Genomic DNA, 22,370 nt, shown 5'->3' with positions numbered 1-22,370 from the left:
TATTGAATATTTAATGCCAAAAGGTCAGAAGTTATCAGTTCTGAACGGTACGCCCAAATAGTGTTGCCGTCTCTTCCTTGCTCAAAAGCACTCACTTAATCTGTGACGCTACTTACGCGATTGTCCGGTATGACTTTATTCAACACATCTTCAGCAAATGATCCTCACGACCGGAGCTGCTACCTGCAGTGATTTCTCAGTCGTAGTAAACACGTAGGACGGAACGAGAGTGTGTCGAATTTCCTATTTGCTCTAACGCAAACATGAAGATCTTATCGAATTTTTAAATACAGTGCCGAGATTTTTCGACCAGTGGAGTTAAAGTTTCTGTGATATCGATACATAGTGAACACCGTCAAACATGTCTTCTGTGAACATTCCAAAAAAGTCTCACTTTGAGGCAAAGGTGCTGTTACGCAGTACCTCGTTTCAGAAGTTGTGCTCTATACCGTACAATTTCAAAATAGAAGGTGAATTTAAGACCATCTTCCTTATCTTCATCAAAATGTTGAATATAAATTTAATTTATTATATTTTTGGCCTTCCACCAGCAATTCAATCGTATAAGGAACACATCAAAACAGTCATAAAACTGCTGAAGATTGCAACGCGAGCTTATGTGATTTCGATTTATTTAAAATGTATGACTACCATCCTCTTCAACGAATACATCTTTAAACTATGTGCCCAACTGCAGGTATTGTGGAAGGTGTTGATTTTTTTTCTTCTCCAATTTAAATCACTTTCATTATCCAACGCAGGGTTACTATCCAGCTGCAGGAGGTGATATTTTGGAAGCATTGACAACCGTCACTCCGAATATTGCAAATGTTCGACACAGCATAAAGACAAATATTACAAATTCGCAAAAGCCAACCATCTTAAACTTGATAATACTTTATAAAAAAGCTATTCTCACTATCCTGACCTACACCTGCATTCTATATATTGCACTACAAATAATTTCTTTGCTAACCGTCCTTTGGTGGTCCTCGAACATACCGTTTGGCCTTGTGTTTCTTATGCTGGATTTGAGCTACATGGGTTTCATTATGTCTAAGGTATGATTTTAATGCACTCCTCCCAATTGGTTAAAATGGACAGTATCGTAAGTTTTACAACGTATTTTATATTTTTTACAGATTGCATTGTGCTGACCTTATGAGCCATATTCATGGTCTTACCAGCAGTACTGTTTAATACACAACGCATATACTTGCAAAAGCAGAATAATTCTTAAAGCTACGATTCCTCCAAAGTCAACGACATTTTGATAAGAAAACTATCCTACCGAGAACCATTGGCTAGAAAAAGAACATGCGTCTCTGCAACATCATTTCTGCCATACGAAACGTAAAGTGAACCGCAAATTCGTCAATCAATCTACCGAAAACAGTAGTGGAAAGACAGTAGTCTCTTTTGTTAGTTTTTCCCGTATACCAACAACAATCACCACCCGCCGTACCACCCTCAACACAGTAGTAAAATGTATAAGCGACGGATGGGAAAAAGAAAATTTGAGTAAATAAAGCGCTTATACCTTACACAGAAAGCCTCTGGAACTTTTGTCGAAATAGCATATCCTTTGGTAAACGCCGCACTTTCTCTCGTTCTCTCTTTCTTTCTTTCTCTCTATTTCTTACATTCTCTCTCGCTCACTAGGTTTCAGGGATCAAAACAAACTACCTACGCTCACGAGAGCCGATTGTAGGGGTTTTCCGAAATTTTACAAAATACCGCATTGATATGCTTATTTCTTTCGTTCCTAGTGAGCATCATATTTTGCTTATAGTAACTTGCATTTTATTATCGACTATAAAGTAACACCTGCTTCATTAAAATGTAACCTATTACACAATAAGAATTGGGGAAAATATTTATGGAGCTATTGCAAAGCAGATTGCGGCATTGGAAAATTCAAAGTGAAAACCCCTGTATAGAAATGACGTTTGTGAAGCCGCATTTAACTACTTTATTTTCAGTTAGTTTATGCAGACATTTAGGCGAAGTTGCACGCGTCCGTGTAGTGTCATAGTTCCCGCATGTCCGGCCCGCGCGGCACCTGCCTCTGCACAAGGATACGCTCAATTTCGTGCTACATTTGTACATTTTTTACACCTATTCAACGCTTAGTGATTACAGAACGGAGGTTCAAAAATAAACGAGTGCGAGTGCTGTGCGTTTCCGCAGTTCATCGTGGTACGGCAATATTCGAAAGCACCACAAAATTATACATTTCCGTAAGCTCAATTACATTTATTCGACGCAAAGGATAACAAGTGATAGTACCGGCGTATGCTTTTGTGTGTCCTAATACTTTATGGAAATTCTCAGAGTACAGAATTTTACAATTCACGAGAGTTCATATCCGCCTCGGTTTTGTTAATACCAATCTACGCTTATAAAAGCTCCTGACTCGTGAGCCTTCTCTTTACACTATTTCATTATGAAGCGTTATAATTGAGTGCACAAAAAAAATCCGCATAGCAGAGGGGACGTGCAGTGCAGATTAATAGCACGAACAAAAAAGGTCTGACCCAGGCCAAGAATATCGATGACGTCACAGAGATAGCGAGAAATTGTAAAATATCGTTCCGAAAAGCGTCAGTGCAGTTTATTTAGTAAACTCAATAAATTAAAATTATATTAAACAGAATGTTGTGTAGGGGAAGAAGTTGGTGAAAAGTGTCACAAGAGTTCGTCATGCAAAAGGAGGGACCCTTTTCAGGAGCATTTTGTTCCTTTTTTGTTTTGCTATGGCAGAGAGCTGAAAAACTGCTATCACAGAAGTGCGCAAAAGCGTGTAGTGTCACCGTTCCCTAAAAATGAAGTAAGGCATTGAATAGTTATCAACACAAAGCGTGTTATGGACATCTGCAGTGCTTACTACATGAGTATATAAGCAATTATGTATTCCATTCGTGAGAGCGTGAATGAACGTAAAATACAGCCATGAAAGTGATACCTGGCGTGGAGGCTCGAGCAGCATTTGCTACGATATCGAGTATATGGCACATCATGCGGTTCCACTTTTCGAGGAGCGAGAACATTTCCAAAAGGATACTTTGTACGGCATCATAGAAATCGTACCATTGATTTGACGATGTGCAAATAGTTGTCCTATTTAGCGTTTCAGTTCATGTACTAGTTCTTGAACGCAAGGCAGTGAAAAGTGTTTATTTGTTGTTTGTATACAACGATCAGTTATTTTGTTGCATTTTCCCACCGTCTACATGTATTTATTCAGATCTATTTATTTATTGTCATGCAATCAGCTCACCACTTTCAAAACGATTTGCATTTGGTGTTATTTTTGTCGTTGTTTTTATTGTCTATTTGCCCCTTTGGTCCCTTCTTTAGTACTGTTCTTTTTTTCAAACTTGGTTGCGTTTCGCTACCCGTACTCGGGCGGTAATAGTGGTGCAAATTATTAAAATCAATAAAATAAAAATAAAGCAAATGAACCTTACCCCAGGGATAGTTGTTTGCACACCTTTTGAATTAAAGCTGCCTTTGGAACTGCGCTTACCTTACACAAGCAACTCGTTACACACAGCATAGAGATTTTGTTAACAAAAGATTCATTTTTATTTGAACTATTATCAAATATTCAATTCCCATCGATGTTGTTTGTTGCGAATCAAAATTATGTTTCAAATCTATCAATCCACAACATTGCCATAAGCAAAAAAACAATACAAGTGCATACACTCATACTGATTATTGTTCTAATAACTATTGTTGTTTGCAGCCTGAAATGTGAAGTGATACTGTACAGCATACTTGAATGAGAATAGCAGTAAATTTAATTAATGTGATATCAATCAATTCGACACGATTGATTGTTTTCAATAGTAGCGCAATTAAAATATTATTGATGCACAATGCCAGTACGCAGAGGACACGTTGCTCCCAAAACAACGCTTATCGAGACAATTATTCGAAAATTTGATACACACAGTAAGTATTATTGCTAAATACTAAAAACCGTACATTGTATTTCACAAATATTTCTGCTTCATTTTCTTACTGCATAATGACTCACATTACTAGTCTTTTTGTGGCGTATGCTAATAGTTGTTCTACATACTAGCTACTTTCGCTGCAGCGATCGAATTCTAGAGCTTGAATTATCGTTTCTACTTGCAGATCGAAGTTTTTTAGTAGCGAACGCACAACCAGAATCATGCCACATTATCTTCTGTTCCGATGGATTCTGCAAAATGACGGGATTTACCAGGGCGGAAGTGATGCAGCGATCAGCCTGCACCGACTTCCTGCAGGGCCAAATGACCTCCGTCGGTGTCATGGACTCTATAAAGGAAGCACTAAGAAAAGGCGAAGAAAAACATTTTGAAATTCTTTACTACCGAAAAGATGGTAAGTATTTGTGCTTTTAACAATCATTTCGCAATTTTCCGATTAGCAAGTATATTATCTTGTTTGGTATCGGTCAATCCTAACGGAAAAGTTATTTATCGTCTTTTTAATATTATTATACATATAATAACAACAATTGGCTGGTCTCATGGTACAGTTGTCATCCAGTACGACTAAAAAAAACATGCCCGTCATGGGTTCAAGCCCTGAATGGACCGTGCCCTCATACGTAGGGACTGACTATCCAGCTATGTAATAAATAAATCACTGAAAGCCAAGCCCATTAGTGCTACAGGCCTTGGCCAACAACAGTTATTAGGCCAAAGAAGAAGAAGAAGAAGAAGAAGAAGAATAACAACAATATGATTTTGAATTATTAGAACTTTTTTTTTCATCTTATTCGACTTACGACATTTTTAATCACCAAAGTTTTTATCCACTCCACTGTAAACTGTGTAAGCAAACAAATCGAAAATACAGTGAATATAAATAGCTCACTCCGATTTAACTTACCTGCATATGAGATTGCCCGTTAAAATTTCAAATACACAAAATACGGGTGAAATTTGTTCTAAAACTACATTAATAACAAAATTAGTCTATTACCTACATTATTTCGTTTCTTCCTACTAAAACGTTGAAATCTTTTCACAATAAAATTTCACTCGTGTCCGCATGTATGAATAAATTAATTAAAAAAGATACATGACCAATTCATTCAACAGTTCAATAATCTGTAATCAAAGACCAACTAAAGGACTTTATAAAAGTTCTTGGGAATGCGTTAGATATGTAGCTAGCGAAAACATGCTACATTTTTATTATAAAAATGGGAACTTGACTCGTATGACTTATGCTCCTATAAACGTCATAAATTAAGAAGTTAAAGAGAAATAAGAACATTAAATGTAAACGTACTCGACAGTATTTCATAATTTGAATGCCCCGCGTACTCAAATTTTATACGAATGAGTATTTATAAGATTGTTATTTTAGCATAAAAAACGGAAGCTAAAATGATTGAAAACAGAATTTAGCCACAATTATGGCTATGCACAGTGGTAGCTCTCACATAACATTTCAGAATATATTTCCATTGAAATGGTATGCCATTATAGTATATCTTTAAATCGCGCAAATTATGTCTCTTTTTGTAAATATAATAAATCAGCAGTCAATGTATCATGCGATGTGGATATTTCACGAACATTTGGAAAATATGGCAAAAAATTTCGTTCATCTGGCATGCAGTGGGCCCATAGTTTTCTCACGCTTCTATTTATATTTGACCGAACGTCACATTGACTTCTGCGCTCTTGTCCGAATGGTACACCCACTGTTCGTCAACATAAATATGACCCAAGAAGAGAAATTCATTGTCACGAAGAAAAGCTGTATCGATTGGTAAAAATGAAACCAATTCAAATCAACGCACAACTTTTATAAGAGTTCTAAAGTTCCTATGGCTCGAAAAATTCGTTTGCGTTGGTGTACATAGAAAACGGGATAGAACAGTGAATCACACAAGAACCTGCCGTTGACAGTATCATCACAATTGTTCTTGTTTACTTTTCATTCCAACCTAACTGATAAGCGAGAACAAAAAAAAGAAGCTGGCTACGCGTTAATCTATACTGCTGCAATGAGTAGTGTTTACTCATCCTCCACTATCTCGACTGGTGATCAAGAAGAAAGTAGTGTATCCAGAGACAGAGGTATTAGCCGAGCGCAAAACGTACAATTCGATGATACGATGAGACCCATACGCCCTTACGTTTCGAGCCAGCGAACCAGAAGCAACAGTGACATGGCGGTGGAAACAAAGGAACCAACTGACGACGAGGGCATCGTTGAGTCTCCCGTACTGCAGGATGCCCGCATCAACGAGATGGAAGAACGATTGAGGCGGAAGTTGCAGTTTTTCTTCATGAATCCAATCGAAAAATGGGAAGCGAAGCGACGTTTCCCTTACAAGTTTGTGGTACAAGTTATCAAAATAGTGCTCGTAACACTGCAACTGTGTCTTTTTGCGCATTCCCGATACACGCACGTGAACTACACATGGGACAACACGGTCACCTTTTCACACCTCTTCCTCCGCGGCTGGGATATCACGATGGAGGTCAACAACTATCCACCCGAGACAGGCCCGCTATCGGTGTACATGATCGATGAGTTCTTCAAAACGATTGATTACGCTGCAGCAGGATACGCCAACCTTCCTCAGGCGATCGGGCCCTACTCCTTCCCAACCGAGGACAATACGATGGCACCCATGCGATTGTGTCTGTACCGGTACAAGGATGGTACTATCTTTGGATTTAACGAAAGCTACGTATTTAACCCGGAAATTGACACACTGTGCGTGGATCTGTATCAGAACGTGACCACAAACGGGAGCCAGGCGTACCTGCACGATAAAGATATTCATATCAACTTCTCGGCGTTAGTAAAGGCGGAATTGAAATTTGCCATCAAAACTGTTAATTTCAAGGCGGCGGGGCCAATAACAGCTCCCGATTGCTATCGTTTCGATATAATGATTTTCTTCAACAACCAAGACCACGATGGCCAAATGGTACTTCGGCTGGAAGCAGAACCTACACGGTTGGTTTGCCACGGCGATGTAGAGTTTATCAAAAACTCACAAATAGACGACGCACTGCGCAGCTTGTTGAACATTCTAGTGATCGTGATATGTCTGGTTTCGTTTGCTCTCTGTGCACGTGCCATTTTTCGTGCCCAGATTTTGCGGCTGACTACTTGTGATTTTTTCAAGCAAGCCTATGGCAAGGATCTTAGCTGCGAAGGCAAATGGGAGTTCGTCAACATGTGGTACATCATGATCGTATTCAACGACATACTGCTTATTATTGGATCGGCACTTAAGGAGCAGATTGAAAGGAAGCACTTTATTGCAGACGACTGGAACGTTTGCTCCCTGCTTTTGGGTGTGGGCAACTCGTTAGTTTGGTTCGGTGTTTTGCGTTACCTTGGATTCTTCAAAACGTACAATGTCGTCATACTAACACTGAAGAAGGCTGCACCTAAAATTAGCCGATTTTTGCTCTGTGCTCTTTTAATCTATGCTGGCTTCACCTTCTGTGGATGGCTGGTGCTTGGACCGTACCACATTAAGTTTCGTTCGCTTTCTACCACCTCCGAGTGTCTGTTCGCTCTTATCAACGGTGACGATATGTTTGCAACCTTCTCGATCATGTCGGAAAAATCATTGATGCTGTGGTGGTTTTGCCGAATCTATCTGTACTCCTTTACCAGCCTCTATATATATGTGGTATTATCTTTGTTCATATCCGTCATTATGGACGCGTACGATACGATCAAGAAGTATTACAAGGATGGTTTCCCGCAGTCCGATCTTCGACTGTTTGTTGGACCGATCAGTCCTAATGACTTCTCTAGCGGTGTTTTCCGGGAGCACGAAGAATTCGATCTGGAGAACATGTCGTTTTTCGATGTGGTAAAACGCATATTTTGTTTTTCCACCAGGACTAACGGCCCAACTGGCTACACATCATTATTACCAAAGGCTTCTTCTTCAAGCTATGTCAACAATTAGCCAATTTCAAATCTCTTCAGTATCGTTGTTCATTAATTTGTTATGAAGTATGCAATAAATTTTAAAAAGCCATAAAAAATACACCAGACTATTTGTTCCACTATCTTTAATGAAAGAAAGGTATACTGGTTTTCGAGCATGCAAGAAGTGCAGTAGATTTTTGTTTAAACCTGATTTCTTTTCTGCAATTATGCCACTGCATGTTTCAGTGTAAGCAACAAAGGTTTGGAACTTTGCGCGTTTTCTTTGTGTCATTGCATTTATGTAGACTGAAAGTAATAAACTTTTTATCCTAATAAAATAACGGGCACGGTGAATCACTCAATTGGTTATTTCTTCGCTCATCAGTTATCAAATATTGAACAACTTTTCTTAAATAAGATACACGCTAGGGTGAATGAACGAAAATGATAAATAACGTTTAAGGCTGTTTATCACTTTTGTTTCCATATCTTAGGTACGAAGTTTCTATGCTCGGAAGTAATTGCTCCAATCCGCTCGGAAGTCGATGATATCTCTCTATTCATCATAAACTTTGAGGATCTATCAAATCCATCTAACCCAGAGCCGATCGAACAAGTTAAACTAAGCAAATGTAAGTACGATTGTTGTAACGTTTTTGGCATTGACACCGCACCATTAGAATCTGTATTACTCGTTGCAGTTGACAAAGCGAGAGCTAGTTTTCGACAATCATTTAGAATCGGTCACATAGCCCTTCGTGATCGAGGTCTACGTCTGGCAGGATATCTGACCCCTCCCTCCGATGCCACACAAGATGAGGACGAGATTATTGCACCGAAACATCACATCGAGAGGTACGTACCTATCATCACCTATCATGCTCGTTGTTTAATGTGATCCTACTGTAAGACGTGCTCGTTTCCTTTTGCAGCAGTCCTGCTAACAAGAATACAGTCCTCAAAGTGGAAGCGAACATTTGGGCACCCATGTCAACGCCTGCCCTGACAAGAACAAAGGAGCTCGACTGTCTCCCACATGATATCGATACACTCAGCGGACCAGGAGAGATTGTTATAACGGCTCCCGATGTACGAGGAATGAACCCTCGTTTTGTGAAAATGGGCCGAAAAACCGATTCATTCCCTGTTCTGTTTTAAACCCTTTCAGATAACGCAAACAACGAGAGATGAAAGCAAGGAACAAAGTACGAAAGATATGAAGCCAGAATTTGTGCAAACTAAGAGCTTAGATTTTGAAGCGCAATTAAAACGTAAGTGCGTTTTACTTACACATTCAAATCTTCCATTCACCCTTTTTTCGCATTTTCTACTCTCTCCCATTCCTGTGTCTCTTCTTCTTCTTTTTCTTGCTCATTATCTATCTCTCTTTCTGTCCATCTTCCTTTCTCCCTCCCTCTCTCCTTCCGTTTCTCTCTATTTCTATCACAATGCTCACAATGAGATTTTCTAATCTTTATGTTGCTTTCCCTATCAGAACTCTTTCCTTTCCGTTCGAAATGGTTAAACTCCACTTATTTAAAAAAATCACATTCTTTTCGAACAAATGAACGTTACATCATGTCTAAACTAAATTTGTTGATACTAAAAGGCGGGATATTGCTAGAGTGCATATCAGACATGTTTTGCTGCTGGCTTGAACATTGACGCTTCGTAGCATCGAAATGCTAAGCCGCATTTTTGTTATAAATGATAATTGATCAAATATATTTGTTGTTGATATTCTTTGTTGAAAGTGGATTGTCTGCTCTAGCAGCTTCTTATACTACCGGGTTCAACTACACCATTGCCATCGCACTTTCTTCAACCTGGGCAAAAAAATGCATTAAATTATTCAGATATGACTTGATCTATTATTCTTTTTAGGTTAACATTCCTTGTATTAATGCACCTTCTATACCGTAGCTAACGAGGGTGCGGGAACCTAAATGGGACATTGATTACAATGGCTGCCCATTTCTTTGTGGATTTTTTCATACAAACCTAACGTTTTGGTTACTTTGTAGATGTGGAAAGCGCTAAGCTAATTCGCTGTTACGAAAATACACATTTCCAAACAAGCCGTGGATTCGTAGAAAAACGTGCCCATACGGTAGATGATTTCATGAGAGGTAAACCCACATTTTCTGTATGAATCTACAACACTTCCTGCGTATAAGAAAATTAGAACAAAACATCATTTCCACATTTTTACAACTGATCTCTACAGCTCTGGCACCCATAACAAGCTCGACACATTTTTATTATGCAAAAAATCTGCATAAAGATGATACAGATACCACCTGCAACGTGCAACAATATTCTGACAATCTTGCGTACATTTCTCAACAGTTGCTTGTAGGCATCATTTGAAACATTATTTGCGGCGAGCAGACCAGAATAGGTCATCAAGCGCATACCAACCAGCTCCCGTTTATGCTTTTAGGTCAATGCACCTTCTTCGCTAGCAGTTTAAACTCTCGTTGCTTTTGCGAAGAACGCAAAAAGCCTTTGGCAATTGAAAAGCACTTCGCGACAGCCCGCGAATGTTAACAAAACAGGAAGCACGAGCCAACATTTTTCTTCTTTACACTGTCGCGATGTACAGCACAAAATTAGAAACGATACTCGATTGACAATTAGATTTTTTTTGCAAATCCTCTTTTAACTCTCTCTGCTCTCTATATCTCTCTCTTTCTCTGTCTCTCCATATATCTATCCCTATATATGTCTCTTTCATTCTCTATCTCTCTATCTACCCTAATTTTACCATCTATTTTCGCTTTCCATTACTCCGCCAATCCTACCACCGACATATGCTGCTTACTAGATAAGATGTAAATCAAGATGCAGCTGTCAATTAATTGATGCCATTAATATTGCATTTTTTACGCATTGTTCACGTGTTTTGTAGATAATTTAATAAAACAAATACTATTTAATCATCATTACAAACATGTCAAACCACATATATCATGCTGTATATCTACTATTCATCCAACCGTCGTCTTAATGTTAGGACAACCACATTCAACCATTCATTGTTCTTAACTGCATGCCTTTTGCTATATTGTAGAAAGTACACTACTACAACAAATTCACTTAATTTTGTTGAGCTTTCCACTTCTTGTTTTGTTTTTTTTTTGTTTTGTTTTTGTTTTATTATTTCCACTTAACGTTTTTCGAATCAAACTCTGCTATTTTCAGCTGCAAAATAATATTACTATTTGTAAAAGCTTCATATGGAGGGTATATTTGCTATTGTTGAAAATTTTCATTATTTTAGTTTGCTGGCTGAAACTGTATAATATTCAATCAAGAATCAACTTTTTTTATTGTTGCTGAACATTCGCCATCCCACGAGGTGAGTAACGGTTCCGATCACAATATTTGTTATGCCTGCGTAAAACAACAACACGTGTTCCCGTAATACCTGTGTCCATATGCGCCTCCGTTTATTCATTTCCTCGCCGTCTCTGTCTACAAGCTTTAAATGTTCTTTCCTATCTCAACATTCTCCTCTTCTCTCTGTCTCTCGCTCTTGCTTTGTATGGTTATTTGTGAGATACGCTTTCGGGTTACTAGGACAAAAACAGTGTGTTTTCTGTTTGTTCATTCGTAATATAACAATAGCCCGTTGTTCCCTGTAATGTATATGTTGTATGCTTTCGAGGGCCATTAAATCAACCAAACTATACTAGATAAGCCACACAAGATTGGCTGATTGAAATAGTGAAAGTACACTGCAAACGATAAACTAAATGGTTCGCTTTGCTTTGTAAGGAAAGCTTACGCACCCCTGTTTTAATGATTTGGTTTCAATTTGCCTGTATTAATAAACACTCACGAAGTCCTATGGAGGAATGAATATAATGCAGTAGATTCCAAAATAAATGCAAGCATATCCCGCTCGTCGCAGTTCATGGATCCATCAGCTGATATTTTCCGGGACACTGAAATACTCCGAAATGCAATTAAATTCAGCATTTACACACATCGTCGATAATTGATCAACCGTATGTGATATTATCTAACCGCGTTATGCGGGATATGGCTGTATATAATAATAATATTATTGCCAAACACTTGAATTCACACTGTAAAATAGAAAATGCATGTGAAAAAAGCACCATCCATGTAGAATTTGTTGAATGGTTGTTGTTCGAGCAGTTCGATCAAGAGTAGATCATCCCGTTTCATCCATACGCCTGGCCTGTATATGTTCGTTTGATCGTTAGCTATGTGGTAATGCGGCGCTGTCGTTCATTATTATACGCTGCAATTTGGCATAGCAAAAGTAGTGTGTACACACTGTTACAACACGAAACTTACTAAATTTTCCTTCGATTGGATTATTTATTATTCGCTGAGCGTAAGTGCGTTCTGGCAGCAAACTAATCGAAATATTCTTTGCGTGTGTGTCCCTTTCGCCAACACAGGTCCCGTAAATCATAATGCACGATTGTACTTTCCCTACGTCTCATCAGAAAGCGACCTGCAGCGGTACAAAACAGTCCCCGTGAAGCAAGCTACGGCAGCTCAGGATGCGAGGACCAGTTCATCACTTTCAAATGTGCCTTCAGACTCGCTCAAAGCTAAGGTACCTGTTCACTTTATTGCCCAATGGACTTGGCTTTTGCCGGACTTGCCGCTTTCTATGTTTTTATTCACTTCAAAAATTATTTATAAAACGCAGGACAATGGCTCTGGCAAATATTTCCAAGGTACAAGGCAGACCATTAACATGGGAGAGAAGGTGGCTCAGGTAAGAAGACACGACCTTCTGTGTCAATGTGTCGACACTGTTTGCAACGTTTTCGAATAAGAATCTATCCGTCCTGTGCATGTGCATGCACGCTGCTATGGTCTTATCTTGCATCGTACTGCTTGAAAGAAAAAGTAACGCTATTTATTAGCCACAACTGCTTCTCTGTGCAGATGCTTCAATTGCCTGTCCGTCTGCTTCTCTGCCTGCTGCTTTCCGCTTCTTGCTCTATATCTGTGATGCTTGGTGTGCTTTCATCACCTGTTATGCTTGATTGCACGGGCTGTTCTGTTTGATTATGTAAAATCATTATTAGGAGCTCGAGATCGTACCGAATTCGTTTGCCAGAGAGCAATGTGAGTGACTGCGGGTGTTTGGGCTATTCCCCTTCATTCCAAAAAAGGAAAATAAAGGTACGCTCCTTTCCCTACTCGCCCCTAAACGCCTTCTCCATGAGTATTAGGGAGCATAGCACGGGAGATACAGCGCGGGCCACACTCATTTCTGTCCATCACACCTGTTATGCTCTCTCGTTGGCAGTTGTTTGTCTACTACGCGCTATACACACCGGATCCGCTGGCCGGATGTCCTTTTCACTCTACGCACCCGCAAACGCCAATCACACCGACGGTAGGTAGAGTGAGTTGCTGCTTTGCATGTCTGTGTGCTCCGTTCTAGCAACACCGTCAAACACTAGGCGCCCCCATTCACGGGAGTGTATGCGGGTGTGTGTGTGTGTCTGTGTTCCTGAGTCCCTGTATGAATGTATGTTTCACATGTATAGAGATTTAGCTCACCACGCCGCGTAGAGAAGACGCTGCGTTTCGTTGAGCACGCGCCAGTGAGAGAACGAATCATGTTTCTTGGAACGAACCCATTCCACGATGCTATCTCACGCCACCCTCTCATGCCGAGCCTTCCCCGCCCTACAAGCTAGACGCGTAAAGGTGTGTGTAGGTGGAAGGACACGAATATCTTCGACTCCCTCTTCAAATCCAAGTGCAAAAAGGACTATTCCCGACAGCGCCTGCCACTAGTGGAAGTTAAGCCTTCGAAACGCTTGGTAGGTGTCGCAGTCGCACCATAATATCGGTATCCCGCTAGTCTGTAGTACCAGAGCGAAACCGTGCTTGAATGGTAGGAGAGAGTGTGAAAGTAGCGGATACACTTTTACCCTAGCCTGTTGGGAATCCGTTTCCTCGCAATTCACGTTCGTATCCCGAGTGCCCATTCTATTCGAAGCAGCATACATATCGAAAAACATAATTATATAATATTGTTGCCTATCGGTATCTAGTTTCCCGTAGATATGTTGTTTCTGCTAACATTCATACATACAAAAAAATCAGTACATTGTGTCCCGTGTTCAGCCATCCAAGTGCCCTCAATTGAAGCTCTCGACGATAGCATTGTACAGTAGTAGTAACAGCCTAATAATAGTTCGTGTGTTGGCAGAAGCTTTCCGTCACTGGATTTTGGTGGTTTGGTGTGATTAGTGTGCAGTATACGCCTACTTGTCGATATTCGTGAAGTGAATTATACGTTACTGTTACAAACATACTGCCTGCCTTGCACACCGTTTTCATACATATTGAACCTTTATGGCCTCTTGAACAGGTCCTTCTTACCGTAACTAGTGACACTGTTCAGCTGGCGCGAAGGACGCGCGATGGAAGAGTGAGTGGCACACCATCAACAGAGTGCAAGATAAATTATGTTGACAACATCATGTCCGAGGCAAGTTTGCGGGCTAATTCGTGCGTCGAACTGTCCGAAATACGCAAACTGGACAGCTTGCTGAGGCAGTGCGAAACGCTCAGCTACGATGATCTGTCCTCGGGTAGCAATGGTGAACGGGAGCTAGAGGACTATATGGAACAGAGAAAGCACGTCCGAAGGCGCCGCAATTCCTCTGGGAACTGTATTTTTACGCCACCCATCAACAAGTCTACTCTATCGATGCTCTCAAGCCTGAACATTCTCAACGGCGCGCGAAGGATAATGGGCGCGATGAACGGGCCGGGCGGGCTGAAGCCGGGTACCAATAATGATGATTGCTGGCTTCTATCGCAGAAGTCTTTCACCACGAAAAGTTGCTCAAATCTTCCTAAAGGGATGTGCTTTCATCCGTCGGCCGGATTGGGGCCGATCGGTAAACCGCTACACCAGCAGCCAGTGGACAACTTGTGCAGCCTTTCCGAGACTATACTTTCCAACTTACGCAAAGCTGCTCATGCCGTGCATGTGAAACCAGCTAACCGAGAAACTTGCGGATGTTCTACCAGTAGCCCGAACCCAAACCCACCGAATACGCTACAACTACCGATAGGCGTCCCAGCAACAGTGGAGCAAAGCTGTGAAGACAGTGGAAAAAGTGTGTATCGCAAGAATCAATGTCTCGCTCCAGACGAAGACAATCGGATCGTAAACATCATCGAAACGCCCAACATAGTGCCGATTTCTATGAAGAGTCTCAACAGTGCCCTATCCGAACGGCTGTGCTACACGACGAAAGCACAGAAGTCCTTTGACAATAAGTCGGACAAATCGTTACTTTCGCAGGCCAACAGCGTAAAGTCGCGGTCCAAGTTCTCGCCGCTATCGCGCAAGGTTTCACATAAGACCAACAGTTTCGACACGGAGCCTACCGAGGGCGCGAAGGAGTCTCTACTCGGGCACAAGTTCGAAAAAATACTCCCCGAGCCGGTGGAAACAGTAAGTTCTCAGCATGCTTTTTCCGATCAATGCATTAGCCAAGTAGAACTTTCTAGGTGTAACGAATAGTGACGTACATTATTCCCAACTGTTTATGCTCATTACATATTCCCGTCGAGTCGTCGAGCTAGAAACGGTGAATGTAAAAATATGCTGTACTCTCGTATCAACTTAGCAAACATTACCAAGCGAGTTCAAGGATGTGAAAATCATGCCATAAAGATGGAAATCGCTTCCTAAGGTAGCGTACAATATTCTCGTAGCTGGAGGTATTGCTGGCTCGATGGAGTAATTATTGAATTTCTTTGGGACAGGTCACGACTTCCATTTCAATCCCTTCGCTTAGTACGCCCGTAAATATTAAAACACGCCGTGCTCGCTCATGATACGTTCCGGAGAGGTCATAAATATTTCCTAAACTAGTTAGGTGCGACTGCTGGTTGGTAGGCTGCACAGGTTGTCCTAATTATATTTACGTCCAATAATTCCCAGTTGTATCGTAACCGGTTGCTTTGATTAATACAAACCATCTGTTCGTGAACGTGGCAGGTGACACATGATGTGCTCACTACTTTTGACAGCCAGTCCCATCCATCTAGTTTCCGCTCTTCTACGTTTTCACCCGTATACGTAGCTTTTACGGCGATCATTTGCCAATTGAAAAATAAATAATTTTAGCGTTTGTTCTTTATGTGCCTCGAAATACCCCGTGTGATGATTCCTAAAACCCTCCCCCCCCCCCCCCCCCCCCCCCTGGCTGCATTCGAACTGTCGCCGCAGGGATTCCCAGAGATATTTTCTGTGTTTTTTGTCCTACCTAGATGAGAGGATAGAGCAAACAACAAAACACACATACGTACAATACACTCTCATTCATCCATTTCACATACACATCCTTCGCTGTGCATTGGGCAACGGTAAACAAATACATAGAAGTGCGCCTTGGCAATACCGTCACGAGTTGGCCCCGGTTTCGGGAGAGGACGTATCCCAGTTCCGGAGACTGAGCGCTGCCAAAGGATACACGTTGTGTCGATTGCACACACATCTAAAGCCACGCGGATCTCGCGCAAACCATGGAGGGATGTTTCTCCCAGGACCACGATGAGTTTTAGTGGAGAGCGAGAATCGTTAGCGCGAGGACGCGAATTTTACAATGAGTCGTCCCGCAGTGTTAGACAATTGCGGCGATGTGAAGCTAGTTCAGTAAAAAAAATACTCGTGTAGTATAGTAAAGTACGGAAATCTAACCTATTCACGTGTTCACTCAAGCAATATCGGATACTGTCGCGTTAATGTCGGTTTCGGTTTGTCACATAAAGTGTTAGGAGCTTTCCAATCGCTGCTAGAAAGCCCAACATATCTGACCGTCCCATTTAGAAATATTGCGCATCTTCAATGAAACATGATGAGAATGGTTAAAACCGAAGACGACAAAGACACACGACGATAACAACATAAAATCTATATCCCACTACTTTTGAAATCGCGTGTGTAATTGAGAAATCAATAATCATTCACTCTTCGCCGAAGTGTAACTTGCTCCGACCGCATTATCTACAACATATTTTTCTACAGTGCCGTCCTCTGAACGTCCCTAGTAGTGTTTCAATATTGAGGCGGAACGGAAACGGCACAGTTCAATACGCGAGAGCTCCCACCCGAGCATCCACACCAACGCATGCAAGGAAAATTTTACGTTTCTACGAATCCTAGGATCAAGCGTTGGAACTATAGCTCCAGTAAACTCGGAGTGAAAGCGCCGAAGCGCGCGCCCTTATGTATGTGTGTGTGTGTTTGTGTATGTTCGTGCGTTAGTTTATGTGTGTGGAAGTGTGGGAGGATGAGATGCAGAGCATAGGAGAGCGATGTATTTCGTAGTAGTGTGTAGAAAATTCTCTCTCGCAACATGGACACATGCATCAGGTACTATTATACAAACCTGAACAGAACAAAAACGAACAACACTTTGACCGTTTGCAATAGGGTGGATTTTCACGTTTTCCGTACCCTGTTTCGTGACATTCTTTGCGGCTGTGAAATGCCAAATTGAGGCGAATTGGTTCAATTTAACCAATTCCGATTGTGGTGGTATTGGTGTTAGTGATACTCTACTAAACACGACACTTTGTCGTGAGGTCAGTTGCCTGTCACTCCCATACTGTGTGGCAACAATGCAACATAGTTGAGGAGTGAATACAAAAAGAAACAACAAAGAAGTTACACTTAGGTGCGTGCGCTTTTTGCGCCTTCTACTCAAGAAACCGGTCCAAGCACAAGGAAGCATATATGAATAAGGTTTACACCGAAGAAAGGAAAATCAAACGATCGTTATCATCGTGTGTCATGAAGATGAATAGAGCACACAGTCAGGATCAAACCAACATACCGCTTATAGTAACGACGAACGAGATCGGAGCTAAGCCGAGCTCATCGACCGCGACTAGCCTAGACTCTGCGTTTAAAACCAAATCCTGCCGTAGCTTTGTGCGCCAATCGAAGCTAAGCCATGAACATCGCAACAAATCTGTTCCCCAAAATTTACAGGTCTGTGTAAACTTCACAGCAATACTGCGGTTATCGAAAATGGGAAGCATCCATGTTTGGAAGCTTCCATCGATCGCTGTTAAACAAAAATGTCTCTTTGATGTCCTTCTTCTCATTGACATGCTATGTTTATTCCTTTGCTCCGCTGTAACATCTCAGGCGCAAGAAAAATGGTCCAGTGTTCGGCTCAGTTCGGATTCGAAGAAAAATCAGATCAAAATTGAAAACCATATATCCACCCACTCCAATTTGAACCTCAATGGGCTCAGTGGCGACAAAGCTAATTTGGGAAAAGAGGTAATTATATCATTCTGCTCATGCTCCAGTTCCAATCCCGCTTATCCTGCTCTTTCCGCGCGTATCAAGCCGTTTAGCAGTATCAGCAAGCATTTTCCAGCGCTACATACGTTTGCCCAATCAACCTTCCGCCACCTCCCACCCACCCTGTCTCATGTGCGAACCTCATGTACATGTACGAACATTTCATGGCCGTTTGAGTAGTTTTTGCTATTAATCCACTACCCTGCTTATCAACGAGCACGCAACAGCTATGGCATGGCCGCGCTAGACTTTCGTGAGCATGCCGCGGACACATCAGCGTTAGAGCTCGTGTGTATCGAACAGTTAAAACGCTCCCCTTTCTTTTGCTGCACTTTTAGCCTTATAGCATTAAAATATTGGTAGAAATGTTTGATCATATTTACGTAACTTCACCGTTTCCGAAACTCCTCTCTCTCCCTCGGCAGTCATCGCGAGGCTAGAACTAAAGCACAGGAACAATGAGCGTGTGTACGATTTGGTGCAGCTGCTAGCTAGCATGATGATCGAGAGCTTTGTGAATCAATATTTCAATTCTATTTCCATATCAAATCCCACGCGAATCGCCACCGGCGACCGGTTAATGCGGATTGCGAACGAAGCCGGAAGAAGATGGAGAAACCCTTGACTTTGCTGTTAATTACACTCGGAACGTTGTTTTTTTCTCTCTTCTCTTTCCGGGTCGCCTCAATGGTGCGTACTTGCAGGTTCTATCACTGGGAGCTGACGTCCTGCCGGAGTACAAACTGCAGAGTCCTCGTGTTCACAAATGGACAATACTGCACTACTCACCCTTCAAAGCAGTCTGGGATTGGATAATCCTGTTGTTAGTTATGTACACAGCAATATTTACACCGTATGTGGCCGCATTTCTGCTCAGCGAGCCGGACTATAATCAGCGAAAGAATCGAAAATATGCAGATGATCCAATTGTGATAATTGATTTAATAGGTAAACCACCACCAAACTAATCCTTCACTCACACAAACATGCAATACTAACTATTCGCTCGCACTATGTACCTCTATTTACAGTTGACGTAACCTTCGTTGTTGATATACTGATTAACTTCCGAACCACGTTCGTAAACGGGCAGGACGAGGTAGTATCCCACCCGGGACGAATCGCCGTTCACTATTTGAGCGGATGGTTTCTGATAGATCTGGTAGCAGCCATACCCTTCGACCTGCTTCTCGTGGGAAGTGACACAGATGAGGTAAATTGGTTATGAACTTTAGGGTTTTTCGTTTTAATATACGCGAATTATACATCGTACGGTACTATACTAATGAGCATCTTTGTGTGCTGCACAACTTCCAATTTGCAAAACTAGTTCCCCAGTCCAGGGAAGTCGTGGTCGATGATATTGAGAGACACACTATGATAAAAATTATGATATTACGATAAATATGATTACTAGGCAACATTCGAAACTGGAGCAAAGCATTTTGCGATATTGTTTTCTGCTCTTTCTTCAAAATAAGACAGAATGTCTTCAACAAGACAACACGCCTGAAACGGATTTCGCGGCGATGGATGGTACAAATGGATACTGTGTGATTGATTCGAGTGTTGATTACACGAAAAATTCTTGTTTGAACTTACAAAGACACATACACAATTGTTGTTTTTATACTTTCATTGCTTATTATTATATGATCATACAAAATCCTTAATAAACACCCTCGACAAAAACGATATCATTGATTTGTCCAATGAAGTTGCTGTTTACGAATACAGAATAATAAAAAAAAAAAACAAATCTAAACACCCGATGATTAACAGTAATTTGAGGTTAAATATATCAAACCAAACGCCATACAAACCCAACTCACTTCCTGTGTTTCGGCATTGTTATGTTTATTTTGTTCACCTTCTTTCTACATCCCTAATTTATCATAAGACAGGATCATATTGATACAGACATGTTTTACCTTAAGTAATGTCTCTGTTTTTACTTTCCTACCAAAACTAGCTAGTTTAGCCTTCTGAACGGGTCTCGCATTTTTTGTTATACTGTACTGTTAATTCTTTTTGTGAATATGCCCTCTGTATATTGTCTATCGTTCGTAACCACAAATCATCTTCAAACATTAGTTACAAACGTAATACATGCACTTATAACTTCTTTTCAAATAGGAATCGATTACAATACTATTAGATTCATTAATATTTCCACTCGCTTATAATTTTTTCCCAATTTGCTCTGTAATTATTAGATCCTTTTTGTTTCATAATGGTTTATACTCAACTCATTCATCACTATTAGCTCAATCTCTAGCAATGGCCAATTCCACTTTAATTGCGTTTTACTAATTAATCTTGCTAAATTATTAAAGTAAAATTCTTCGTTCCTTTTTACTCTCCGTGGAACTAATGTGGTGTTGACATGAAATTAAGTCGAAACGAACCTGATTTTTTCTTCAATACTGTTATACGGCCAAGAATTATCTATAGCATCAGTTCAAACAGTTCAATCAATCTTAACAACAAAGGTTTATTAGAAAAGGCCACATCTCATATACATCTCGTGAGGTTCATACTTGTTGTTAATTGTTTAATCAGCACAATGATCAGGTTAAAATAGCTTCATTTTAATTTATTTTTCTTTTTTTATGACCTCGTTTCATCTACTAAGTAATACTATGTAATACCTAGAAATGTACCAAGAATATCAATTGCAACAGAAATTTTATGTTTAAACAAATGATTATCGAAGCTTGCTAGCCTAACTTTGAGCAATGATTGCCCGAAAAGTAGTATTGTTCTACATTGTTTAGCTGCTGCTGGTGAAAATCAACTTTAAATCAATCAGTGACTTCTGGTATGCATTGTTTACCTGAATTTGGTACAAAACACGCGCTCAGTTCGATGTTTTGAACCAACACTCAAATGATCGCAACAAAATGAAATATAGTCTCTAATCGTCTTTCATTCTCACATTCACCTATTCCCTAGTAGTGCCAATGTGAATTTAATATAACCTTTAACGCATTAATTGTTATTTTACTGAATGACGCCAGTTTTTGTATTTTACAGCTTGGCTTGGACAAAGATGAGGTATTGCACTCGAGATTTTGGAAGTATAACTATGTCTTTTGTTTATAAACGACATTTAAACCACTTACCAACAAAATATTACTCAGTTCCTCTATAAAGTATTATAATTTTTTTCCCAATCTCTTGTTTTAACAACCTTACCTTCTTCTAACACTGTTCAAAATATATACACACTGAAATGTATACAATTTCACGTTTGAATAATCATAAAGCACCCTTCGAATGAATGCTACTGCCTACAATAATCGAGTTTTTTCTGTAATAATATTAAACTAAATCATCATTTTATTTTAATGCTTCATGAGCGAATACAATTTGGACGACTATTAAAGAAAACTAATTCGACACACACGCACGCGTGTACAAATCATTACTTGTTTTGGACTAACTACTGATCCTATTGTAGTTTTTATGCATTTTTACCGTACAGACGCCATCACCAGTAGAACCGTTCCATTCAACTTGACAAAATTTGTATTAGACGCATGTTCTCGGTTCAGTTCATAATGTATCATTTTTATAACCTAATTCTATCTCTAAAGACATCCCCCTAGGCGTGCCGCATTTCGACACTAGTTTATGTTTAGTGTAATGAGTATTGATATCGATTATTTTCTCGATGGCATGCCTAAATCAACATAATTAGATATAAATCTACATCTATTGTTTTACATGTTTTATATATTATGCCTGCACTTCTTTCAATAATACTGGTTGTGCTTAATGTCACAAAATGAAATATATAACCATAACCTACACAAGACATACTTTATTTTTAAATGTGCTTGCTGTATGATACGGCGTTAACAACCTTAGCGATACTGCGTTATCATTTCGCCACAGAGAAACTAACCGACACCAGAATATAATCATAGTAGAGTGGATAAATTGCTCATTTTATAATTTTGCGTTTTGAATAATTATTTCTGTGTTTTGTTTATAAAAACTGAATATTTTACCTCAAAACACTGATTATAACTGATTAGAGCAATAACAAAGCACTAATTTGTTACGTACAATACAAGAGTTCTATTAACGTGTACGG

At 40.2% G+C, this 22,370-nt stretch overlaps 3 protein-coding genes across 12 annotated transcripts in view; all 3 read left to right on the top strand.

The window, feature by feature from the left end:
- The first annotated feature begins 137 nt into the window (after positions 1–137).
- Positions 138–1,552, top strand: LOC120952208 (uncharacterized). The gene is made up of 4 exons (XM_040371419.2): positions 138–470; positions 552–697; positions 762–1,061; positions 1,143–1,552. Exons 1-4 carry the CDS (start codon positions 362–364, stop codon positions 1,155–1,157), a joined length of 570 nt encoding a protein of 189 aa, XP_040227353.2. The 5' UTR covers positions 138–361; the 3' UTR covers positions 1,158–1,552.
- A 421-nt stretch (positions 1,553–1,973) lies between these two features.
- The window catches only part of LOC120947269 (potassium voltage-gated channel subfamily H member 6), a 26,657-nt gene continuing 6,260 nt past the window's right edge, over positions 1,974–22,370 (top strand). Inside the window, exons 1-14 of one of the 10 annotated variants that reach the window (XM_040362447.2) lie at positions 1,974–2,199; positions 3,752–3,960; positions 4,150–4,380; positions 8,418–8,555; positions 8,625–8,778; positions 8,856–9,012; positions 9,092–9,194; positions 9,948–10,052; positions 12,360–12,520; positions 12,617–12,685; positions 14,303–15,400; positions 18,973–19,216; positions 19,300–19,481; positions 21,305–21,325. In XM_040362447.2, the coding sequence (XP_040218381.2) occupies positions 3,885–3,960; positions 4,150–4,380; positions 8,418–8,555; positions 8,625–8,778; positions 8,856–9,012; positions 9,092–9,194; positions 9,948–10,052; positions 12,360–12,520; positions 12,617–12,685; positions 14,303–15,400; positions 18,973–19,216; positions 19,300–19,481; positions 21,305–21,325 (2,739 nt within the window). In that variant the 5' untranslated portion in view covers positions 1,974–2,199; positions 3,752–3,884. Of the gene's footprint in view, positions 2,241–3,751; positions 3,961–4,149; positions 4,381–8,417; positions 8,556–8,624; positions 8,779–8,855; positions 9,013–9,091; positions 9,195–9,947; positions 10,053–12,359; positions 12,521–12,616; positions 12,686–14,302; positions 15,401–18,972; positions 19,217–19,299; positions 19,482–21,304; positions 21,326–22,370 lie in introns of all 10 variants that reach the window. The other 9 variants (XM_040362450.2, XM_040362446.2, XM_040362448.2 and 6 more) reach the window with 9 other exon arrangements.
- On the top strand, positions 5,707–8,041 carry LOC120947270 (mucolipin-3-like). The gene has a single exon (XM_040362458.2). The coding sequence runs from the start codon at positions 6,023–6,025 to the stop codon at positions 7,958–7,960; it is 1,938 nt and encodes a 645-aa protein (XP_040218392.1). The 5' UTR covers positions 5,707–6,022; the 3' UTR covers positions 7,961–8,041.

This window comes from Anopheles coluzzii, chromosome 2 (genome assembly GCF_943734685.1).
Source record: "Anopheles coluzzii chromosome 2, AcolN3, whole genome shotgun sequence".
NCBI lineage: Eukaryota > Metazoa > Arthropoda > Insecta > Diptera > Culicidae > Anopheles > Anopheles coluzzii.
This window is presented reverse-complemented; position numbering and strand designations above follow the sequence as displayed.